The sequence below is a fragment of the Festucalex cinctus genome, chromosome 2, assembly GCF_051991245.1.
Source record: "Festucalex cinctus isolate MCC-2025b chromosome 2, RoL_Fcin_1.0, whole genome shotgun sequence".
Taxonomy (NCBI): Eukaryota; Metazoa; Chordata; class Actinopteri; order Syngnathiformes; family Syngnathidae; genus Festucalex; species Festucalex cinctus.
Genome location: NC_135412.1, coordinates 17,803,828 through 17,826,360, shown reverse-complemented (window position 1 = coordinate 17,826,360; position 22,533 = coordinate 17,803,828). Strand labels below are relative to the sequence as shown.

At 40.5% G+C, this 22,533-nt stretch overlaps 3 protein-coding genes across 5 annotated transcripts in view; 1 reads left to right on the top strand and 2 right to left on the bottom strand.

Moving 5' to 3' along the window:
• Window positions 1–16,787, bottom strand: part of LOC144013992 (uncharacterized) — a 56,896-nt gene extending 40,109 nt beyond the window's left edge. For both annotated transcript variants that reach the window (XM_077513447.1, XM_077513448.1), the window contains exon 1: window positions 16,415–16,787. The gene's annotated coding sequence lies outside the window, so the exon portion shown is untranslated. The remainder of the gene's footprint in view (window positions 1–16,414) is intronic.
• On the bottom strand, window positions 33–2,175 carry LOC144014995 (uncharacterized). Its single transcript, XM_077515293.1, has 5 exons — window positions 1,012–2,175; window positions 831–877; window positions 734–784; window positions 623–656; window positions 33–535 (listed from the first exon to the last, which is right to left on the bottom strand). Exons 1-5 carry the CDS (start codon window positions 1,136–1,138, stop codon window positions 240–242), a joined length of 555 nt encoding a protein of 184 aa, XP_077371419.1. The 5' UTR covers window positions 1,139–2,175; the 3' UTR covers window positions 33–239.
• Window positions 16,788–21,612: 4,825 nt separating the features above from the next.
• nkain4 (sodium/potassium transporting ATPase interacting 4) overlaps window positions 21,613–22,533 on the top strand; it is a 50,865-nt gene continuing 49,944 nt past the window's right edge. For both annotated transcript variants that reach the window (XM_077513446.1, XM_077513445.1), the window contains exon 1: window positions 21,613–22,121. In XM_077513446.1, coding sequence (XP_077369572.1) covers window positions 22,068–22,121 — 54 coding nt within the window. In that variant the 5' untranslated portion in view covers window positions 21,613–22,067. The remainder of the gene's footprint in view (window positions 22,122–22,533) is intronic.

Here is a 22,533-nt window from a genome sequence, read left to right as displayed (position 1 = left end):
TTCTACCTTATTCGGATCTTCAGTAATCAACAATAGAAAACACCTTCCTTTCACCCAAATCCTCTATTTTCTTCCAAAATACGGAGAAATCAAGCTTTTTGTGAAACGATGTTATTTCATGCACTCTAGTGAATTTGGCACTTTTTTTTTTGCATGAGTGATTCTACAAACACCTAAACTTCTATAAAACACTACCCCAACAATAAAAAATGTTTTTTGATTGCAAAATAACAGTTTATTTACATGCAACAGTAGCAATCCGAACAAACAATTTGGAAAACTCTTTGCAAACTATTTACACGTGCGCAACAGTTTTTGTCAGTCTGCTTCTGCATGGACTGATTTGCGTAGAGGTTGGTATGATGAACGATGTGCTGGAGAAGTTCATCTGTGATGAAGAGCTCCAGGATGTCAGCTGGCAGGTGGGAATTCAGCTCTGCTGCAGCATCCCTTGGTCCTGGTTTTGCAGCAAAGGGGAAGATGGTTGGCTGCCAGCCGAATTCATCAACTTCAAGCCAGCCAGAATCTTTGGGATCTGCAAATATACATTTCAATATCATATATTATTTTAGAGCACTGTGATGCAATGTGTGTGTGTGTGTGTGTGTGTGTGCATGTTTACCTTTTTTTCTTCGATGTATTGGTTGATGCACATTCTGTAAATTATAGAAGACGTTTACCATCAAATATTTTATTAGAGCTGTGGAGAATCTTTTTTTTTTTTTCTTTTTACCTTTGTTCTGCTCACTGTGAGAAGGGTCACTTTGGGCCCTATGAGGGGGAGCTTGTTGCGGTGTATTGAAAACGTTTTTGTTTTTTTGTTTTTTTACCTTTCTTTGTCGTAGAACCAGCGGTCGGACGTTGCTGTGAGCACGATCTATAAAATATACATTCACGTTTGTATAGGTAATAGATGTTTTAGTGTATATCAACACATTTACACACGCTGCTAGCAGATCGCCCGAAAAGTTAGTAATCTTACTAGCAATCTCTTAGCATGTTAGCGCTTACCTTCACGTTCTTTGGAAGACTGTCCAAGACTGTCTTGCATCGGACCCATAGTACTCGTCATCGTCCGATGAAACGTCATCTGTGCAGACGTGCTCAGTTGTGCACCACTTTTCTCCGGTGTTAGCATCGCTAGCCGGTGCGGCCTTAGGACGTTATTAGCATCGCTAGCCGGTGGGGCCTTAGGACGTGGTCGAAACGGCCGCGTCACCGCTTCAACTATGACTTAACTCCGTCATCACTGTGCTCTTGAGCACTGGTCGATGCTTTTGAGCTTTGAAAATAAGGATCAAGCGTGAGCTGCTTGCCATCTGTAGCCTTTTTGACTCCCTTAGCCAAGTTAGCCATTCTCTCCCCCTCAACACTCTAGCTCCGCCTCTCTTCTTCTACTGTTGTCTCCTACCCGATCTTGTCCAAAAGACTCATCACAGCCATCTAGTGGCCAGGAATACTCATTATAGTAACCCGATCGGCTTGATACTTGGAGCACAGCTGCCCAAGGCTTTCCTCCACCCGTTTCCATAAAAAAACATAGTAGACGTCAATTAACGTCTATGGCGGCCAATTCTAGGTTTATACTGAACGTCTTTAAACGTTTATGGCGGTCAAAGAGTTAATGTAGTTAGATTTTTTTATGCAAATTATTTAGATGTAAATATTGACTTTAATGGGGAAGTCGAAATTTGGGTTACATCGCTAGCGTAAGAACGGAACTCCGACGTAACTTGAGGACTCCCTGTATTCTGTTTTCTTTTAGTCTTTAACTGTTTTTATTGTGTTATATTTTAGTTTTTACCTCCAGTGTTTCCTGGGTGCCTTTCCTCACATGGTTTCTCTGTGCCGCACTATGATTTTAATTTTTTTTCTTCTTTTTTATGTTTTAATTGTTTAAGAACTATATAGCTATATAAATAAAGTTTGTTGACTCTAGACTAGAGTCACAGGAGTGCCAAAATTAATAGGAATAAATGTTGTTTTTTTTACTGAATGCCTTTGTATGTCTGTATTTGTAAATGTTCTTTTCTTGAAAACCGCTATTAACCGCATTAGTAAATATTCTCTTTTATTGAATGTCTTTAAATAACTGCTTTTGTAAATGTGATCTTTTTTTGATTGATGTTCTCTTTTATGGATTGTGTTTGTATTTTCTATTCATTTTGGCACTCCTGTGACTCCATACATGGTTGCTCCACAGTCATTTATTCTTTTTTTTTTTTTTTTTTTTTTAACCTTATGGGTTTATTTTTTTCAGGGATGTTCGATACCAGTATGAGTATTCACTCTGAGTACTCACCAATATTGAATAATGTATCGGTTCGTGTCCAAGCCTTATCCTTTCTAGTCGTGTGAAGGGAAGCATGCAAGTCGAATTTTCTTGCATATTTTTAATGTCTGTTCTTTTACTGCCCATATGACAGTCAATAAACAGCTCACATATTTTGTGTACACACCTCTTGTGCGATTGTTTTGATATGTGCACACCTTGCACTTTTATTGGACCTCTTTCTAGCCATCTCTGACTCACACCAAGCAGAAAATAAAAGTGAGCGTACACATCCAAGACTGACACAGTCTGTGACACTTCTATCAGCTTGTGCTCCTGCTGCTGCTGCCCATATTTCCCTGAGGAAAAAATGCTGGGAGCCAATTGGAACAATTACATATGTCGACACCTCTGCGCAACCATTTTCGACTCGCACTCTTGTGCTTACACACACACATTGATAAAAACGCACTGGCACACAAAAGTAATCATCAAATCCATTTTTTGGAAATGCACAGTTTATGAGAGAGGAAGTCAAGACTGACACTACTGTAATTTGTCACGGTTACGCCGCACACCCTGATGGTTTCACTTCCTTTTAAGTGTGTGCATCAAAACGAAACAAAGCGTGCATTTAGGTGTGCATCTCTTGGGCCAGCATGGACCTCAAGCAAACTGTGCAAACTGTGCTAAGCTCTTACACAACAAAGCGGAAGTGACACACCCCTAAACGGCCACGCTGCCACATTCACAGCAGCCTGCGCTATCCAAACCAGCGTGTCTAATAGTCACGATTCCATTTTCCATGTGAAAGGGACGATTCCATGTGAGCCTTATCGTGGCCGTGCAGACGTGATGAAGCTCCGCCCAGCCTCCGTCGGGCGGGCCATCGATTTGATCCGGCCTTAAAAGGCCGCTCAGTCTCAACAATGGCAGCTTATGGAAAACCCATTACCTCGTGTGTGAATTGTGAAATGTTAAGCGACGTGCAGGTTTGAGATGACGCTCAAGCTCTCTGCATCCGCGATACACACGCAGATAAACATGACGGGAGAAAGATCTGTGCGGGTTGCAGCTCAATCAAGCACGCCGGCGCCTACTTAGGTGAGTCATGCTGCCTTTCTTTGTGCGGCGTGTCCAAGGCCACCTACAGTGGATATAAAAAAAAAAAAGTCTACACACCCCTGTTTTAATGGCAAGTTGTGTAATAGAAAAAATAGGGATAGGCCGATTATTGGCCAGGCCGATTATCAGCACCGATATTCAGCATTTTGACGAATATCGCCATCGGCCATTTTGAAGAATCATATAGCCGATAATAGATACATTAAAAAAAAAAAAAAAAAGTGTTAACTTCAGGAAACTAATTTAAATGTACATTTTTTAAAATAATTTTTTAAATTTTCAGAGATGCTGCTGACCCTCGGAACTCTCTGCACCATCTGTTTTTGTTTGGAATTAAAACTAAGATGAGTAAAAACAAATTTGCAAAACGTTATTTACTGCATAAAAAGTTTTTATTTAACTTTTGAAAAACTGCCCCGGGGAGATCCCTGAACTTATTGGTAGATTTTTAAATCTAGAGATTTAGATTTTTTTTTTTAACTAATATTTTATGAACCCTAAAAGTTGTTCAATAAACATACGCTTTAAAATCCGCCCCCTCCCCAAAAAAGAAGAGCTGGACATCGCATTTTTTTCAAATTTTGCTGTCAATCTTTTCCCGTTTAGTGAAAATGAATATCGACTCCAAATATCGGTTATTGGCATTCTACTAATAATCGGTATCAGTATCACCCTTGAAAAAAAAACGGTTTATTTCTAATAAAAACGAGAGTAAGATAAATCATTTCAAAACTGTTTATACTATTATTGTGACCTATAACCTGTAAAAGACTTTTTTTTTAGTCTTTTCAATAAGGGCATGCAAAATTTATTTCTACCGTAAATATGATAAATATGAATATTCCATGATTTAATTTGAACATAGCATAAAGGAGGCTCAATATAATTGTGTACATATTTTAAATGCATTATGTAAATGAGATGTCCCCACTAGAAATGTAGACCTAATGTTTGTGGGTGTGCGTGCGTGCGTGCACGTGAGAGCATCTGGTCTAAACGTGTTAATACGGCATAGTCCGGGACGCTACTAATTAGTTTAGCGCAGAGTCCCGTAATTGTGTTAGCATAGATTCTGTGACAGCTAGCATGTCGACAGAGATCATCTTGTTCCTGATGGAAGGACTTGATGGCAGCGATAAAGACGGCAGGTGCTTTCGCTGAACAAGTGTGAGCACAGCACAACCCAACAAATCCACTTGGGATCTCAGCTCTTTTATGTGATGCATAAATTTAAAAACATATCAAAAAAAGGATAAAAATAGTCGGAGATATTTTCTCGGTGACACACTTATTTGGTTGCTTGTTATATGTTGCACTTTTGCAATTGGTGGGGTACTTCAAATTCGGCGTTCAATGTATGTGCTGCATAAAACCAAGGCTGACCTACGTATGAAGTGTTTTAGCATTTTAAATATTATTTTGTTGTGCTTGCTTCCTCTGTAACATTATCTGTTAGAAGGTGTGAGGTGAAAATCTGCAAGGTGTCATGGGAGTGAAGTACTAAATAAAGACATTTTTTCAAAGTTTTAAGGCACCAAGAAATCTCCACCCCAGTTGTGTCACTTTGCTTTGCGACTTAACACAATCTGCTTCCTCCGAAAATAGCTCAGCGCCCCTCTGAAGCGGGCTTTTGGCTCACCACTGTGATTGACAGTTATGGTAGCGTGCAGCAGAAGAAAAAACGACGACCACAATATCCACACTGTGACAAGACTACCAACTCACTACAGCATCTGGAGATTCACTTTGTGTGATGTTGCTGCTGTGCTGCCTGCTGAAAGATAGGCGGACAAATGGATGAGACTTGCGGGGTTTGGAAGATCACACGCGCGTACCTGACATTTCACCTGACACGCTCGATGGCTTGTTTTACAAAACCATAACTCGTTCGTTCCACAAATCCAGAAGAGCTACTCGAAACGGTTTTAAAAAAAAGGACAAGGATTCTTCTGAAGAACAACAACAAACGTTAAAATTTGGATAATCACAGTTAGAACTGCAGCATTTGAATATTTTCATCAATTAAATCCCATCGATTATTTTGGTAATCGATTACAAATAGAGCTGGGAAATAATAAAAGTCAACCAAGTTGGTTGGGTCGACCACAAAACTTGGTCGACGCAAGAATGCATGCGTCAAAGCTATTTTAATCATTTAAAAAAGCATATTTGCGGCACCTGGAAGTTGTCAGGCGGCCCGGAACCAATATTTTGTGTTCCGCAAGGACACTTATTGCTGACGGACTCCGATTCACCACTACTAACTAAGATGCATCTTAGGGTTTGTTTGTGGTCTCTTTAGACTGAAAAGGGAGAAAATTAACATTAACGAGTATTTATATCCACTAAATTCAACTCAGGTTCAATCTTAGTGGACTTGGGGTTAGGGTGAGGGAGACAAAATTGAAAGAAAAAAAAAAACATGTTTTTTTTTTAATTAGGGGGTGAGGCTATTAGTCGATTAATCAATGGAATAATTGATTGTCGATGCGATTTTCAAAAGTCGTTGATGACAGCACTAATTACAAATGTATTTTCTTTATCAAATGCAGTAACATTTACATGCAAGCTGCAAGTATTATTTGCCATCTTTGTGTTCTACTTCAGTACTTCTGACTGAGTGTGTAATGCATTAAAAGACGGGGCCTGGTTTGGTAAGTGACATGGGTGCCAATGAATGAGAGAGTTAAATTAGCTGGCTTTTAGTTTGTTGAATTACTCGGCGTGAGTTGTGGGTGCTTATTATGTGTTTTTTTCGAACAATAAAGTAACAATAAAGTGACTGAAAGTGGCACCGGCGGCTACACATTACAATGCACGCTAGCTAGCGATGGTAGGCTATTTAGTCCAACTTTGCTGTGTCAACTGTTGAGACCTTCAAGACCTAAAATAATTTTTTGTTTATTTATGTATGTATGTATGTATGTATGTATGTATGTATGTATGTATGTATGTATGTATTTATTTATTTATTTATTTATTTACTTGTTCATTTTCGCTTTGTGTTGCAAGCCAAACTTTATTTGGTGACCACACACAATGGGATCACTTTTGCGCATGGGACCTTGTGAGATGATTTACCTGTATTCTCGCTAAATCAGCTCTTCCACGCATGCTGTGCATCATATAAAACTTCCTATGAAAACCCGAACCAGACCACGCAGAGACCATATAGAGTGTAACGCAAGTCCTCATGGGATGTAGATATGAAATGGTGTAAAGCGTCTTCAAGCGGATGTTTTGATCGTCTGTTAACTAGTCCTTGCAGACGATGGCAGCGTCTGGGGTGGAGTTCACTTGATGTGATCCCACTTTCAGCAAGACACTCTTATTAAGCAGCACATCTAAAAGCCGGCAGATTCTCTTACTAAACCAATCGATAGAGAAGCCGCTTCTCGGGGGGGAGGGGGGACCTCCAATCCACCCTTTCGCAACTTTCGGCATCCCCGCACTTGAAGAAGTGGTGGATGCATTTCTCCGCCCTTTAGACCCAAGTGGTAAGCGCGTGCAGGTGCAAAAAGTCCTCCGAGAGAGAACAAACCGCCTGTTAATGAATAAATAAACGGCAGTCAGCATGAACGCTCCGCTGTCGTCTTCATCAAGTGACCGTCGGTGGAATCGATAAGCAGCACTCTTCTGCAAAGGTGGGCTCGCCCGCCTGCTGCTGCTGCTGCTGCTGAGACATTTCCTGTCGACGAACATGCGCCTCATTAATGTTAACAGCAGAACTGCTACCAAACCAGGGCAAAACATGCAAATGAATTCAAATGGCAGAGCAGGCCAGCTTATTTTGCTCCACAACATATCCCGTCCTCCTGTCGGCAAGATTGATCATTATAGGTACCGTATTTTCCGCACTATAACGTCAATGTATGACATATTTTAAAACTTTTTCCATATATAAGGCGCACCGCAGTATAAGTGCAATGAATGATATATTTTAAAACTTTTTGCATATATAAGGCGCTAAAGTAGAGGCTGAGGTTACGTAATGCATCCATTAGATGGTGCTGCACTAAAGGGAATGTCAACAAAACAGTCAGATAGGTCAGTCAGACTTTATTAATAGATTACAAACCAGATTTCTGACAACTCCATTCACTCCCAAAATGAATAAACAGCTGTTTTATTATTTTCTCTGAGGTAAAGTATTAGTATTAGCTAGCGAACCAAGATGGCGGGATCTTCTGCGCATGCGCGTCACCGATCGTACAAGGTCACCGATTGTGTCTTGACAGCAAGACCTGTTACGGCTCAATATTGATCCATATATAAGGCGCACTGGATTATAAGGCGCATGGTCAGCTTTACAAAAGATTGAAGGCTCTTAGGTGCACCTTATAGTGCGGAAAATACAGTAGTTTTTATTTCATTATAAGTTTTTTTTTCCACTTTTGTTTACTTTAATTAGTTTTCTGAGCGAGTTTCATTTTTTTTTCTTTTTAAATGCTTTGTTTGAATTAGTTTTAGTCTAAGCTTTTGTCTTTTTAAAAATGTTTTGTACTATTTAGGGAGCAATATTAACCCCCTCGTACTGTTGCGGGTCAGATAGATTTTTAGCTTTACAAAGTATTAATTATTATTAGTCTCAAGTACATGTTTTGCTGTTTCTGACACTGTTTGGATAACGGGTCAAACTGACCCAGGAATATTCTCAGGAACATCACTGACAAAGATGAAAACAAAGTTCATTATTGTGACAATTATAGTTTAGAATTAGAGTTTTCCGAAAGTAAAATGTAGTTTGTCAGTTGTTTTTTAAGAGCATTTATATTAGGGGTGTGAATTGCCTAGTGGCGATTCGATCCGTATCACGATTCATAGGTCACGATTCGATTTGATATCGATACGAATCTGTAAGTCAATAATTGCGATTTTTTTTTTTTTTACTGAAATTTTGAAAATATGAATCAGTAAACTTGTACATGCACACTTTAAGATTTATATGGTAATGTATTTAACTGAAATTTCAACACTGTATTTAACAAACATTATTATTAATTCTATTAATATAGTCTATTAATATAACATTCTTCCATGCTTAAGGTGTGAACCATAACCCTAAATCAGACTTTTTGTTGAATATTTCCATCCAAAAATGGTGTTTAAATATCGATTCGGCAGGATATTGAATCGATATAAGAGTTGTGAACAGTAATAATGCGATATATTGCCGAATCAATTTTTCTTAACCCCTAATTTCCGTTTTAATTTTATTTTAACAAAAATGCCCCCCCGCCCACCAACCGACCAACCAATCCACAATTTTGTTTTTTGTTATTTTATCAGTTTTGGTCACTCAAATAACCTTGGTGGAAATGAAGAATTGTAGTGCAGTATAATGTGCTGATTGATGTATTTCCATTTTGCCCTTCATCACTACGAGTGACAAACAAAACAAATAAAAAGAGTTAAAAACAAAGGTGTATCTAAGCTTCTGTGCTGAAAAGCAGCCTGAAGGCACCGTTGCCCTATATAAACAAGAATATTTAAACCCTTCCAAATTGGAGTCGGTAAACTCACAAATGTCTGTGTGGCAACTCGGCGTGCACCCCCTCTCTGTGTGCTGAACATGAAGTCATATCACAGATTCACTGGAATTGCTTTTATTTCCAGCAGCACTGAATCTTGTATGGCACGAGGGAGGCGATCGATGCGACTCGTGCGCGCACACAAAAGACCAAATAAAAAGACCGCAAGTATAAAATGACGCCAAGACGTTTGCTTTGTGGGGATTCTTTCTTTCACATCAGATTACCTTGACGGTGTCTTGGCTTCTGCATTACAAGATAAACCTACAGCACAGCATGCGAGCACGAGAGTGGGAATAAAATGGAATTCCAAGGTACAAATTGCTTGGAAATTGCTTGCAAATGAACATGAACATGTTTGAAAACCTACAAAGCACTCTCCCCAGTGAAAAGTGGGCCAACTATTGCAGAGGCTACCCAAACGCAAATGTACAAGGTAGACCAATAGCAATGAATTAAATTATTAATCAATTAATTTCAAATAGGCTAATGTGTGTTCTTCCTGCAATGGCTCACTGTAAGTCTAACCAAGCACCGCACAACAACAAATACAACTTACAACATATACCAGATAGTAATTTTAGGCTCCGAACCAGTGAGACCACCCCTCTGGCCACAGAATGGAATGGTCCCCTCCAATTTGCCACCAGCTGTTCCCCAGTTGTGATGTACATGTGGCAGAAGCGCGGCCTCACTCTTTGGCAGCCCCGAGGGAGCAAAAAAGATAAGGCAAGACCGACAACTTGATATTCACGAGGTGACACGAAGCCAACGCAAAACGGCGCAGCTTGTCACGTGAAATCAATTGCACAGAGGCCATTTTTCAAACAGGAAGGTCTGACTCTGACACAGCCAGACAATGGATGTCAAAGCCGCACACACCGGTGGACAGGATGCAAATGATAAGTCCATGGATGATGTCATATGATCTTTCCAAGAACAGCTGTCCCACTGCTGCGGCCGCCGGATCATCATGACAGCAGATGATAATAACAATTGACACTTTCCCCCGGCTCACGTGGTCGACTGATGCAAATACATTCGCCACAAGGCCATGCTGCCATGTGTGACTGTCAAGGTGTGACCTATTTCATTACGAATTGACCCAATTTAGTAATTATTTATTTACTTGTTTTTATTTAACCTTTATTTATCTAAGTAAGGCGATTGAGAGCAAATTCTCATTTGCAATACCAGCAGAGTTAAAGAAAGCAAAATAAAATAAAATAAATGACTAATGTGAAATTATTTTTTATACATATACATATTTGTTATTTAAATAATATCGCATTATACAAGGCTCTTTTTTTTTTTCCTTTGCTGTGAATCAAAATGACTTCTTTTGTGGAGCAACTATCTAATTTCGTGGAGGATTTTTTTTTCTTTTTCTTTTTTTTGCAGGTTAATTCAGGGACCTAAAGCAAGGGTTTTTATTAAACAATAAAAATATGACCGCAGAAACACTGTCAGAAGAACTGACCTAAATTTGGTGAGCCTAACTCCATAGTTGCCCAAGTCTGACTTGAACATTTTCTGACCACCCCTGTCAAAAATAAAATTTCAACTAAAACTAATTAAACAAACAAGAACAGTTCAGGTGCCTCGATTCAATCTTGACAATTTATGACTTGGATGACCCAGGTATTAAAAAAAAAAAAAAAAGGACTTTGGTATTTTTTTATTCCTGTTGTAAAATTAAGTTAAAGATAACTTGAGCACGTACGCTATTAGACTATCCATCCATCCATCCATCCATCCATCCATCCATCCATCCATCCATCCATCCATCCATCCATCCATCTTCTTCCTCTTATCCGAGGTTGGGTTGCGGGGGCAGCAGCTTTAGGACGGAAACCCAGACTTCCCTTTCCCCAGCCACTTCAACCAGCTCCTCCGGCCAGCCAACAGACATAGTCTCTCCAGTGTGTCCTGGGTCGTCCCCGGGGCCTCCGGCCGGTGGGACATGCCCGGGAACACCTCCCCAGGGAGGCGTCCAGGAGGCATCCGAACCAGATGCCCGAGCCACCTCAGCTGGCTCCTCTCAACGCGGAGGAGCAGCGGCTCGACTCTGAGTCCCTCCCGAATGACCGAGCTTCTCACCCTATCTCTAAGGGAGAGCCCGGACACCCTGCGGAGGAAACTCATTTCGGCCGCTTGTATCCGGGATCTCGTTCTTTCGGTCACGACCCACAGCTCGTGACCATAGGTGAGGGTTGGAACGTAGATCGACTGGTAAATCGAGAGCTTTGCCTTTTGGCTCAGCTCCTTCTTCACCACGACGGACCGATACAGAGTTCGCATCACTGCAGACGCTGCACCGATCCGCCTGTCGATCTCTCGCTCCATCCTACCCTCACTCGTGAACAAGACCCCAAGATACTTGAACTCCTCCACTTGGTGCAGCATCTCATCCCCGACCCGGAGAGGACACGCCACCCTTTTCCGACTGAGGACCATGGTCTCGGATTTTAATTAATTTAACAAATTTTAATATGTTTCGTGAAATTGTATAAATTTATTTCCAGCATTCTATTCCCTAATTTTTCTTTGGTCGTGTTTCTCTTTGCTGCTCTGCTTCCAGTCCATAATTGTGGATGTTGTTGTATTTTTGGAACATCCGACTTCAGCCTCAACGTGCTGCCATGTCAATCCAATCTGCCCAGGATCAGAAGTGCCCGCCAATGTACAGCAACTGAAACAATATTAGAATTGGGACTGTTTGTCGTCCCAAGGCCAGCTTGCTGGCTCTCAATGACATTAGCATTTTTCCGACCTCTGATTGGTTCGTCTGAACACATGTTTCATCAAACTTGGACTGGCAAAACTCGCCTGTAGCCATTCATTAATCAGCATCACTGGTGATAAATGTAATGTATTTTGGAAAAATATGTTATGTTTTTGATACATCATTAGAAAAATATTGATTGTGAACTGCTTCAGATGATATATGTGACACAGTTGCGTGCTATCACTTAAGGAAGTTTATATTGATGGTCTCTCTGATTGCGACGAGGTGGATTTATAAATTGGATTAATTGGGTTAAATCCCCACTGAAGGCCCAGGTAGTGCTACTAGTACAGACAATTGTGTTTTTAATTCCTTATTTTCATTCTCTAACTCTTGTGTCTTGATCAACTATATTTTTGTTCACTATATTAGAGTGTTCCCACACTCCAGGCTAAGCTGTGCAACAAAATAAGACCTTGCACAGTGTGACACTATCTGAGATCATGACACAAGTAGTGAATGTTTAGTGGCCAAAGTTAATATCTATTCTCCTTGTTTCTTCACTTGGCCTCTGTATTGCCTCCTTGGCCTCTGTTCAGCATGAATAATTGAGAGCGTTTCTTGCAGACATGATTCTGTTGCCTCTTGGTCTCCACATCTATAGCATTAAAAGTTGGCCCGTCGAAGGCACTGCACTCACAGTTCTGGCCAGGACACGCCTCTCTTACTGATATTAGACCACAATCATATGGATAAGGTGCACATGCAGCAGTTTATTTTCAGCAATGCACATCCAGAAAGCAGCACGTAGCCTGCAAGCTAGCAGTTTAAGATGTAAAGATTTTTTTGGTTTCTGTTGTTTAACTCATTTGCTCCCAATAACATGTAAATACGTGTTTTTTTTCATGTTTTAAGTGTCCCTAAGATGTATTTATACGTTTTTTTTGTTTTTGTTTTTACGCTATAACATACAGAAGGCTTTGATGCAGCCTCTCAACAGCAAAGAATGGTTGCAGAAATGGTAGTTATTACACAAACGGCCAGCAGGTGGCAGCAGAGCAAAGGAAATCAATCAGGGCCATGTTTTAAAAAAGCTCAATTACTCACAATTTTAAATAGATTTGTGAAAACTGATGAAACTTAGCTCTCTTCTAATGCTAATTGCTGCAAAATGGAAAACAGATAGAAGTATACTTTTTTTTTTCCTGATGAAAGAAGAGACTTTAATCTTTGTTTTTATAGCAATAGAACACAATATTCTGTGTGCCTTGCAAAATCAATCAACTCAAAATCCAATAAAACAGCCGGGAGCGAACGGGATTGCTTCTGTGAAAATGGCTGGGAGTGAATGAGTTAAATTAAAATCTGTAGACAGATATATAGTAAATACTAAATAGGGTCATTAGTAGTCCACATCCACTTTCTTGATTCTGATTTTGATGTGTCTATGACAGAGACTTTTGATCTGGGTAATAAATTATGAAATTATTCCAAGTACCCCCTGCAATGTGCTCACGTACTTATTTCTGTTTGATACGTTGAATTAAAAAAAATTTCTATGTATGTTTGAACTGTGTGAGTGGTCTTTGAACGCACCAAGAGTTACAGCCGAATGTGAATGACATTCTTCTCTCCACGCATCTCTGGATTGTAGAATGTAAGAACTTTTTTCCCCCAAAAACTTTATGTAACTGACAATCACAATACATGGGTTCGTCATGTCTTTAAATGAAAACAAACGTAGTAATGTCGCATCCAAAGCTTGCGCGAGTGACATTCTCCCCGGCACCGGCGTTCACGGTAACACGTCAAGTACATGTGTGCGCTGTGCCCACAGGCAAATGGGGCCCCACACGGTCGATGGTGCCCTACGCACTATGCGTACTCTGCGTATAGTGTGCGGCGGCCCTGCATACAGGGGGGTTTAAAAGACGATATCCACTTGTATAAGTTATATTCAAAAACCAGAGTACTGTTTTTCTCATTAAAATTTTTTTTTGTTATTTTAGGCTGGAATGCACTGATGGCATATCCATGAATTTCAGTTAGGAAAGATGAGGTATGATTCACGGAATGAATTCAACTCATATGTCAAGGCGCCACTAATGTATATGCAAAAGAGGTCAAGTTTGCGGATGTTTCATAGAATGTATAGTTTGTCATTTAGCAATATAAAAGTGATGCTATATATGCATGCATATGCAGGCAACTAAAGTTGTGGGCAACGAGAACCGCACTCACTCCCATTCTTTATCTATGAGGTGAAGACAGCAGCGCATCACGTGGGAGAAACGAGCGCTCCGGTCCTTGTCGCCTCGGGTGCAACAGCGGCAGCAATTGTTCTCTGGCCTGTGGGGAGCATCTGACTGTTCCCTAACCCTCGGCGGAAAGCTGACTCTGCCCTCGCCCGCTTGATGAGAATATCGAGGGCGAGAATTGTTGACATTTTGTATGACAAGTGGGAAACAGGAGGCGCCTCCTGCGCAAAGGGTGGGTGTGCTGCACGCTGTGAAGATTATTGCCCGGGATTCCTGGCAGGGGCTGGCGCTTCATAGCTAATGTGAAAGGTGTCATTCCTGACATCGGTTATTGGAGGCGAGCGACCATCGTGCTTCAGTCAACATAAACACCGGAATAAGGTGGACCACATGAGATTTTTGAGGCTACAGCACGAGCACCATGAATATGTAAAATATCACACGACAATATTGTACTAAAAAAAAAAAAAAAAAAAAAAAAAAAAAAAAAAAAAAGAGTTTGACAACTAATAAGTGAGTCAACATCAATGCTAGTTTCGTTTTTAGCATTGTGTGTTAGCATCAAGCTAGTGGACTTTCGTATGCGCCACCATTTTGCACTCATATTTAAAATGTTTGCTAACAGTGCGAGCGACAGCTTGTGTCTCGCAGTTGCTTCATTAAGTCAAAACAAATGGATTACAGTATTGTAATGCCGATCACACATGGGCAAGAAGAGGCGCGCAGTTACAGATGCACTCGAAGTCGCTGACTGAACAAGACAGTCAAACACGCAAACAAAAATTTATAATACTCGCAACGAGTTACTGTAGGCCGCAAATCATGCCCAGACGCTCACACATAGATTAACCTGCTCCAGCTTTTGACATCACTCATTTGGCCACGCCTCTTAAAGACACACACCTAACACAGCAATATTACCTTACATGCAGTAATGTACAATACACTTCACAAAACCATCTAACCTTCTTTTTGTTTTGCCGAATGTGAATGTCAAATTTATCAAGTTTTAATGTGAAACTTAAATATATTAAAAAGGGAAAATTTCCCACTTAACGTCAAATTGATGTTACTGTTACAATAACACAATATAATGTGAAATTGAAGAAATTATGTGAATTTTGAAATTTACCACATTGTAATGTGAAATTGATTACGTTATGTGAAACTCACATGAATCTGATGGTGTGAAATTTACCACATTATAACATGAAAATGATGACATTACAACATGAACTGTATCATATTAAAACATGAAAATAGTTTATAGAATGAACGAAAAAAATTGAATTTAAAGGGATACTTGGATCACTGAACAATTTTCAGCAGTGAAAATTGAATATTTTGTCCGAAATGAATTTGATAACCTGCGATAGGCTGGCAACCAGTTCAGGGTGTACCCCGCCTACTGCCTGAAGCCAGCTGGGATAGGCTCCAGCATCCCCGCGACCCTTGTGAGCAGCAAGAGGTTAAGAAAATTGATTCATGGATTCATTATTTTTCATGTACAATTAATACCTTTAAAAAGTAATTTTTCTACTTGCTGTCAACTGATGATGACATCACCTGTGCTGAGGAAGTAGGTAACGACCAATCATGGCTCATCTGTTTTCTGGGTTTGGTCAGTAAACTGAGCCATGATTAGTCGTTACCTACTTCCTCAGCACAGGTGATGTCATCATCAGTCGACAGCAAGTCGAAAAATGTAGTTTTTAAAAGGTATTAATTGTACATGAAAAATAATGAAGTTACCACATTAATTTAATTAAAGACGAAATATTCACTTTTTACTGCTGAAAATGGCTCCATGAGTCAAGTATTCCTTTAATCTACTCTCTGATGTCTGTCCTGCATGCTGCCATCAACAAAACTATGCATGCACACCCATATAAAGTTTGGTGTCGAAAATTCCATGGAAATGACATTCAGAGGTCATTTTTTGTCCTTTCCGTCTCCCGCTCATAAGAAGCAAGGCAGTTTTGTGAGTTTGACTGGTGCTCCTCTCTGATCACCATGTAAGGCAACCCACGCCCTGTGGGCCATGAGCGGATTAGAGATGAGTGTGTGTGATAAGAGGCCCTCCTTACAAAGGCTTTATTAATTAGGCTCGTGTCACGTGACGCCGGCCACTCCGTGATATGCGGCACACACTGACTTTGATCAAAAGTTTGCTCGCCAAGCTTCATCACATCTCGCCCAGCAATTCCCTGCATGATGTAAAACCGCCGTGCGTGCAATGCGCCGGGGGTGTGCGCGCAAGAGGGGAGGGGTGGGAAAGGAAAGTGGAGTGGGAGGGGGGGGGTAAGGGGGCTTGAGGGTGCACCATTTTCAAATTGGTCAGGCAACTTTCACACATGGCTGACCAAGAGGCTGCGCTGCACTTTAACCAAGAAGCGATTGATTGATTGATCACAGGGAGGGGGCGAGTCGTTTAAAAACAGTTCACGCGTCATTAGCGCGGACAAGCAAGGTGGGAGGAAATACATTGAAGGGTACTCACACACTCGACCTGCCGGTGCTTTAGAGGAGCATCTTCGTCTCTCGCAGCCAGCTTCTGGGATGACTTCTCCCGGGACGACGCGCCTTGAACATCGCTATCCTTCCTGGACTGGCGCCAAACCTCCTTTAGAGACTCTCGGCGCTCATTTTGATTGTCGTCACCACGCAAGACGAAAGCTGCTACGTTAGCACCTGGACGCCCTGTTTGAATCCTTTGTATGTTTTGTTTTGTTTTTTTGTTTTGTTTTTTTGTGCCTCGAAATTGCCCGTCTGTGCGTGCAGCAGACAAGTGACAGCGGCTATTTGAAGGGATGCTGACGCGGAAGATGAGGGGCTCGCCTCCTTCCTCCCTGCTCAGCCTCCATCAGCCTGGCAGCTGCACGTGACGACGAGCGGCAACAACCGCGCTTCGCTTCCGGGCACAACTTTCAAAATAAATCTTTGGGGTGAGGGGAGGAGAGGGTTTGTTGATGTGGGACGAATATTAAGTTAGACTAAGAACCAAACAGAGTGTCCTATTAACTAGTAAATTAGCAGACAGACATAAAAGTAAAAGTAACTTTAGAAAAAGAAGTTGCAATGGGTAGTCAATCAATCAATCGATCGATCGATCGATCGATCGATCAATCAGATTTTATAGTATCATAAGCAAGTATAAGCTTATTTATAATTTAAATATATCGGACTTTTTGTTCTTTTGTTTATTTTTTGGGGAGGGGGTGAGCCTACCACTATTTTTCATGGAAAAAGCTTATTGGAAGTTTATTCTGTGCCCCATAAAGTACAATTGCAATTGGTGTCAGTTATACAAAGATGTGCAATCAGAAGTGATGCTGACTGCTTGCAGTCATTACCATCTCAAGTAATTGCAAGTAATTTAACTGGAAATACTCAAATTTATCATAGAGCACATAACTATGGAACATCATTTTATGTCATCGTTATACCCCAGCCCCACCCACTCTGTCCATGGGAGAAACCACAGAGGGGTAATGTGGCCTCAATGCCCATCGGTTCTGGGTTTGAGTTTCTTCTTGCAAGCACGAGGAGAACACGCAATCTTCACTCAGGAAGTCCAGAGTCCAGATATAAACCCATGAACTTTGAACTGTGAGGTGAATGTGCTAACCAGTCATTCACTGTGCCACCTTATTATAGTCCTTACTACATGGAGTTTGCATGTTCTCCCCAGAAAAGGGAGGAGCAAACCCCAATCTTGAATACAGTATTGAGTCACTACTGCTCACTTTTATTTTGGCAGGATTCAACTGTTATCCTGCAGTTTCCCCCATTTTTGTTTTGACTTGACAGCACTGGAGGAGTCCATTCACTTAAAGTCGACCTCACTCACGCAGGCCTCCAAGTGGTCCTAGTGAGGTATTACAGCGACTGCTGCCATAGCGGCTGAAAAGCATGATGTCATTCTTAACTCAGAGAATCCTGGAGGGGAGCGCGCCTCTGTCAATTGGTGCTACTCCACACTTTTGCAAAGACTTCTGATTGCTGATCCTTATATTTCCAAACTAGGTGGATAACTGCACCGTCTTTCTGAATAGTCCCACTTTAGTTTCTATGGTGTGGTAGTCAGATGATTTGCAAATGCATATTTAAAGTTATTTATAGATCATAACTTTTTGTTTTGTTTTAAATACTGTATATTTGTATAAAATTAAGGTACATAAAATACTGCAGTGGTCGCCATCCTTTTTAAAATAATGGCTAATGCGAATGGCTACCAGTTTCTGAAATAACATTTATAAAATAGCCTTTGATAATTAATGGTTAGAAATATTAATATGCATCACTTGATTTCTATAAACCTATACTATCGTTTAAATCAGGGTTCCCCAATTCCGGTCCTTGAGGGCCGGTGTCCTGCAGATTTTCCATTTTTCCGCCTACCAACACACCTGATACTAATAATAAGGATCGTTATCAGGCACGCTGATGAGCTCATCATATGGAAAATGGAAAACCTGCAGGACTCCGGCCCTCGAGGACCGGGATTGGGGGACCCTGGTTTAAATTTTCAAATGATCACTTGCAGCACTCCTCGAAATCCCATCACTGGTGAGCTATTTTGCCAAACAGGCCTACAGGTACTTGGGGGCTACCTGGTTTCTGTGTACCCCATGTTAGTGACCCCTGCAGCTGTACTGTACATAGATCCACTGTGAACTTTAAGCTGTGTAAATCAAAATGTTTCAATCGAACTCAATTTTGTTAAGAAATGTCAAATTGCTGATATATTTTGCAACAATATTAAAAAAAAAAAACAAATCCCTATCTGAATGACTATCTTCTAACGTACTTGTAATTATTTGCACTTTAAGAAAAAAAAAAGTAGGAACATTTTGGAATAGTCATTTTAGTGTATTTAGGCCACGAATATACCGGCCCGTTTGAGATCAAATTGGGGTAAATGTGGCTCAAAATAAGCTTGACACCCCTGTTCTAGGCTACAGTTTGAATGCACAATTCTGTGACATAGTTAAAGCTTGAATTCATTTTCGCCTCCAGTTGCCTCAGAATAAAAGAAACAAAACCTTCCTGATTGTTCCTGCATGGCCAAATGTGCCCGCTTTTGTGTGAGCGCCTTCATGTGAAAGCGGAAACACCGAGAGGCCAAATAAACCGATGGAGTGCCGAATAAAAGCGACCGCATTAAACGCCCCGAAAGCCCGGTCCTTTTGACGTCTCTTTTTTTCCTGTTGTTGTCCACTTGGAGCCAGACTGCTGGGTCTCCTTCACAAAGCGGGTTCCCTTGCAGCAGAGCGCCACTGGCTGTCCTGTCGCTTCACATTAGCGTCTTTGCGGAGAAGGGCGGCACCGCGGGGGGACTTGCATGGACACACTTGTCATGGAAGAAGAGCTGCGGACACACACCCACTAATACACACATGATGCGTACATCATGTGTGTACAGGAGTACGAGTACAGGAGGTGCTGGCCAAACTCAGTAAAACCAAAGGAGAGACTTCACCAAGGCTTCCAATTGAACTTTAATGGTGACCTTACTTTGACCTCGCCACTATATTAAGACAGCAGGAGCCGCTCACACATAGCACACATTCACAAAAAACGTGATCTCATAACATATGCAGGAGGGAAGGAGGGAGAAACCCGAGGTTGAATGTGATTGGCTAATTCTGAATATACAGCCACATCCCCACTTAAAGCTACTGAACTCAGAAAATTGGATTTCGAATCGCTACTGCCACCTGTGGCCGGACAATGAAACTGCATTTGAGAGCATATGACATCAAATACGGAGACAGAGGGCGGGAAATTCTAACCCAAATCCCATCTGAAAACTATTGACCAGAGGCTTGCAGGACTTCCCATTATGAACAGCTATGGTGTTAATCTACTAATAAAAAAAAAAAAAATTCAGTCATAAATGGTCAAATAAAAAAAAGCTATTGTAAAGATATTATTAAAATTATTACAAAGCGCAGCTTTTACGATCATTGCCAGTTAAGTAGAAGGCTACTGGTTATAGGTCATATTAATTGTGGATTTTTTTTTTTTTTTTTTTTTTTTTATGTTTATCTTGGTCCCATTATTCTATATCACAATCACCTGGTATAAAGACGGGGGTGTGCAGACTTTTTTTTTTTTTTAATAGCCACAGTACATGCCATTCTAGATAATATAAAATCAAATGACAATCACAACAACATGTTGTAAAGCTCAAGGGAAGTCAATTATGTGGTCCAGTGCATGGAAACATGACTATAGGAATACAAAAACAGCTGGCATATTTGAAAACGGATTCACGAGGTACACATTTGTATTCCCTGCTGGTCCACGATTTAAACATGTAGTTTGTGAGCTCACAGTATGACCTAAACTACAATTTCAAGGTGTTTCACATAAATCTCCTAAAATTACTTTAAGTAAGTGCGACAAGGTCCTCCCACACCCAAACGAACGTGGGCCGAATAGGAAGGCCAGTGTGGGTCAAAGGCATCGTAAAAGCAGCTCAACATATTGTAGGTGTATGTGATGAAATGGGATGTGAAGTGTTTTCTGGCTCAGGCCGCAGGGGCATAAAACATTTATCAAGCTGAGGAAAGAGGCGGGACCTTCCTCCATGCACAGAATGAATGTGGGATGGAGAGGGAGGGAGTGATTGGTGACTGCTTTTAAGATTGTTTCCATGATAATTTATTGCATTTCACTACAACTTGCCACAAAGTAAAAAATCTTAAAAAATAAAAAGTGGGATGGTGTTTGAATAGGGCATGAAGGATTTGCAAACAAGACGTACTTGGTTGTATTATTATTATTATTATTATTATTATTATTATTATTATTATTATTATTATTATTATCATCATCATCAGAAGCATCAGCATTATTATTATTATCATTATTATTATTATTATTATTATTATTATTTATTTATTTATTTATTTATTTATTTAGTTAGTTATTTTTTATGTATCTATTTTAATCATTTGTGTAGCACAGTACCAAATTGCCAGTGAAGTGGTACCGGGCCGCGGATCGGTGTTTGAGGACTAATTTTATATATATATATATATATATATAAAATAAATCTATTTAACCATTCCAAAAGTAACACAAGCAATACCATGAACATTGTAGTGTTCCAATATACACATAATTCAACAGCATTCAACCACACATTTTCTATCAATGTTGAACTCATTCATGATTATGGCCCAGAATTTGCATTCCTGGACACAGGAGCCCATTAAAAACAAACAAACAAAACAAAACAAACACTAAAGTAAAATAAAATTAAAAGGTAAGTTACGGAAAAAGGTACTCATAACGATGAGTACTACTCATAACCCATGACAATTTCTAATAAAGTCTACTAATTTCAAACTTCAAACTTAATTTGGGTTTAGATTAAATATTATATGTTCATTTTCTATAAACTGAGTTTTTCTGGTCTTCTTTATGATCTGAAGCAGTTAGCAGGTACACTTCTCATGTCTGTCTGTCTGTTTTTATTTGATATAGACAGACATTAATATGGTTCAGTTTTTCCATTATTACCGCATGTGATTGCGTGATTAAAGAACCGCGAACGTGCGGGGGGGTCAGTACTGTTGTAACCGTGTGTTTCATTTGATAGCCACAAGATGGCGCCTCTTCCATCCTCAAGTTGAGAATATTCAGGAAATTGAATAGCTTTATTTGCCTGCAAACGTAAACAGTCGCCGCCACTTGACACATTTCTTTATCCCGTTAAACACTTTTTGAAAATAATCTTACCGACGCAGAAGACACATCAGATGGGATCATTTAAAATAAACCAGTCGTTTTTGTTGTGCCCCTTTTGGTGGTGAAGTCAGTTGACGCCCCCAAATTACGATGGCCGCCCCCAGCCGGGGGTTGATTGCGCGACCGACAGCGGCCCCTCCTCCTTCACCTACCCGCTCACCAACCCCGTCTTCCAGGCAGGCAGTCGCCTCAAACGCCAGCTCAAACGCCAGCTCAAACGCGACGGTATTGCGGTCTTTGCTCAAACATTATTCGCCCGAGGAGAAGGCGAGACATGAGACTTCGCTCCCTCCATCAGTACTGAGTTTTTCTCGGCGTACTTGAAGCGCCTTCGACCGGCTTTTCCAAGTGTTTCTCCCCTGGCTCAGAGTTCGTCAACGCGGACAGAAACGATGGGCTGCTGCAGCGGCCGGTGCACCCTCATTTTTATTTGCACCTTACAGTTGGTAAGTGGAGGTTATTTGTTGTTTTCAGTTAATTAAAAGGATGACATCACGCTGTCTGCCTTTTCCAATGATCACTTTTGTCTTTGAAAGTTGCCATTGAAACCTTATAATGTTTTATCTCTTTGTTAAGCTTTGTGTAAAATGGTAATCCAACTTTAGTGTAGTTATTAGCTATGAGGAAACAATTAGAAACAGATGTGACATTTTGATTAGCTTTGTTTTATTTTATGATTTGGTATTTATACAGGGCAGCTGATAAAAAGTTATCTCAAGAAACATTACACGTTGCGCAGGTGAGGAACTAAACTCCTCAAACATTTCCCAAGAATCTCAAATAGAACCTGGATTGGAGGGGTAGAGTGTGTAAAGAGATAAATCAGGGTAGAGGGGTACAACGATGAGAGAACAACAG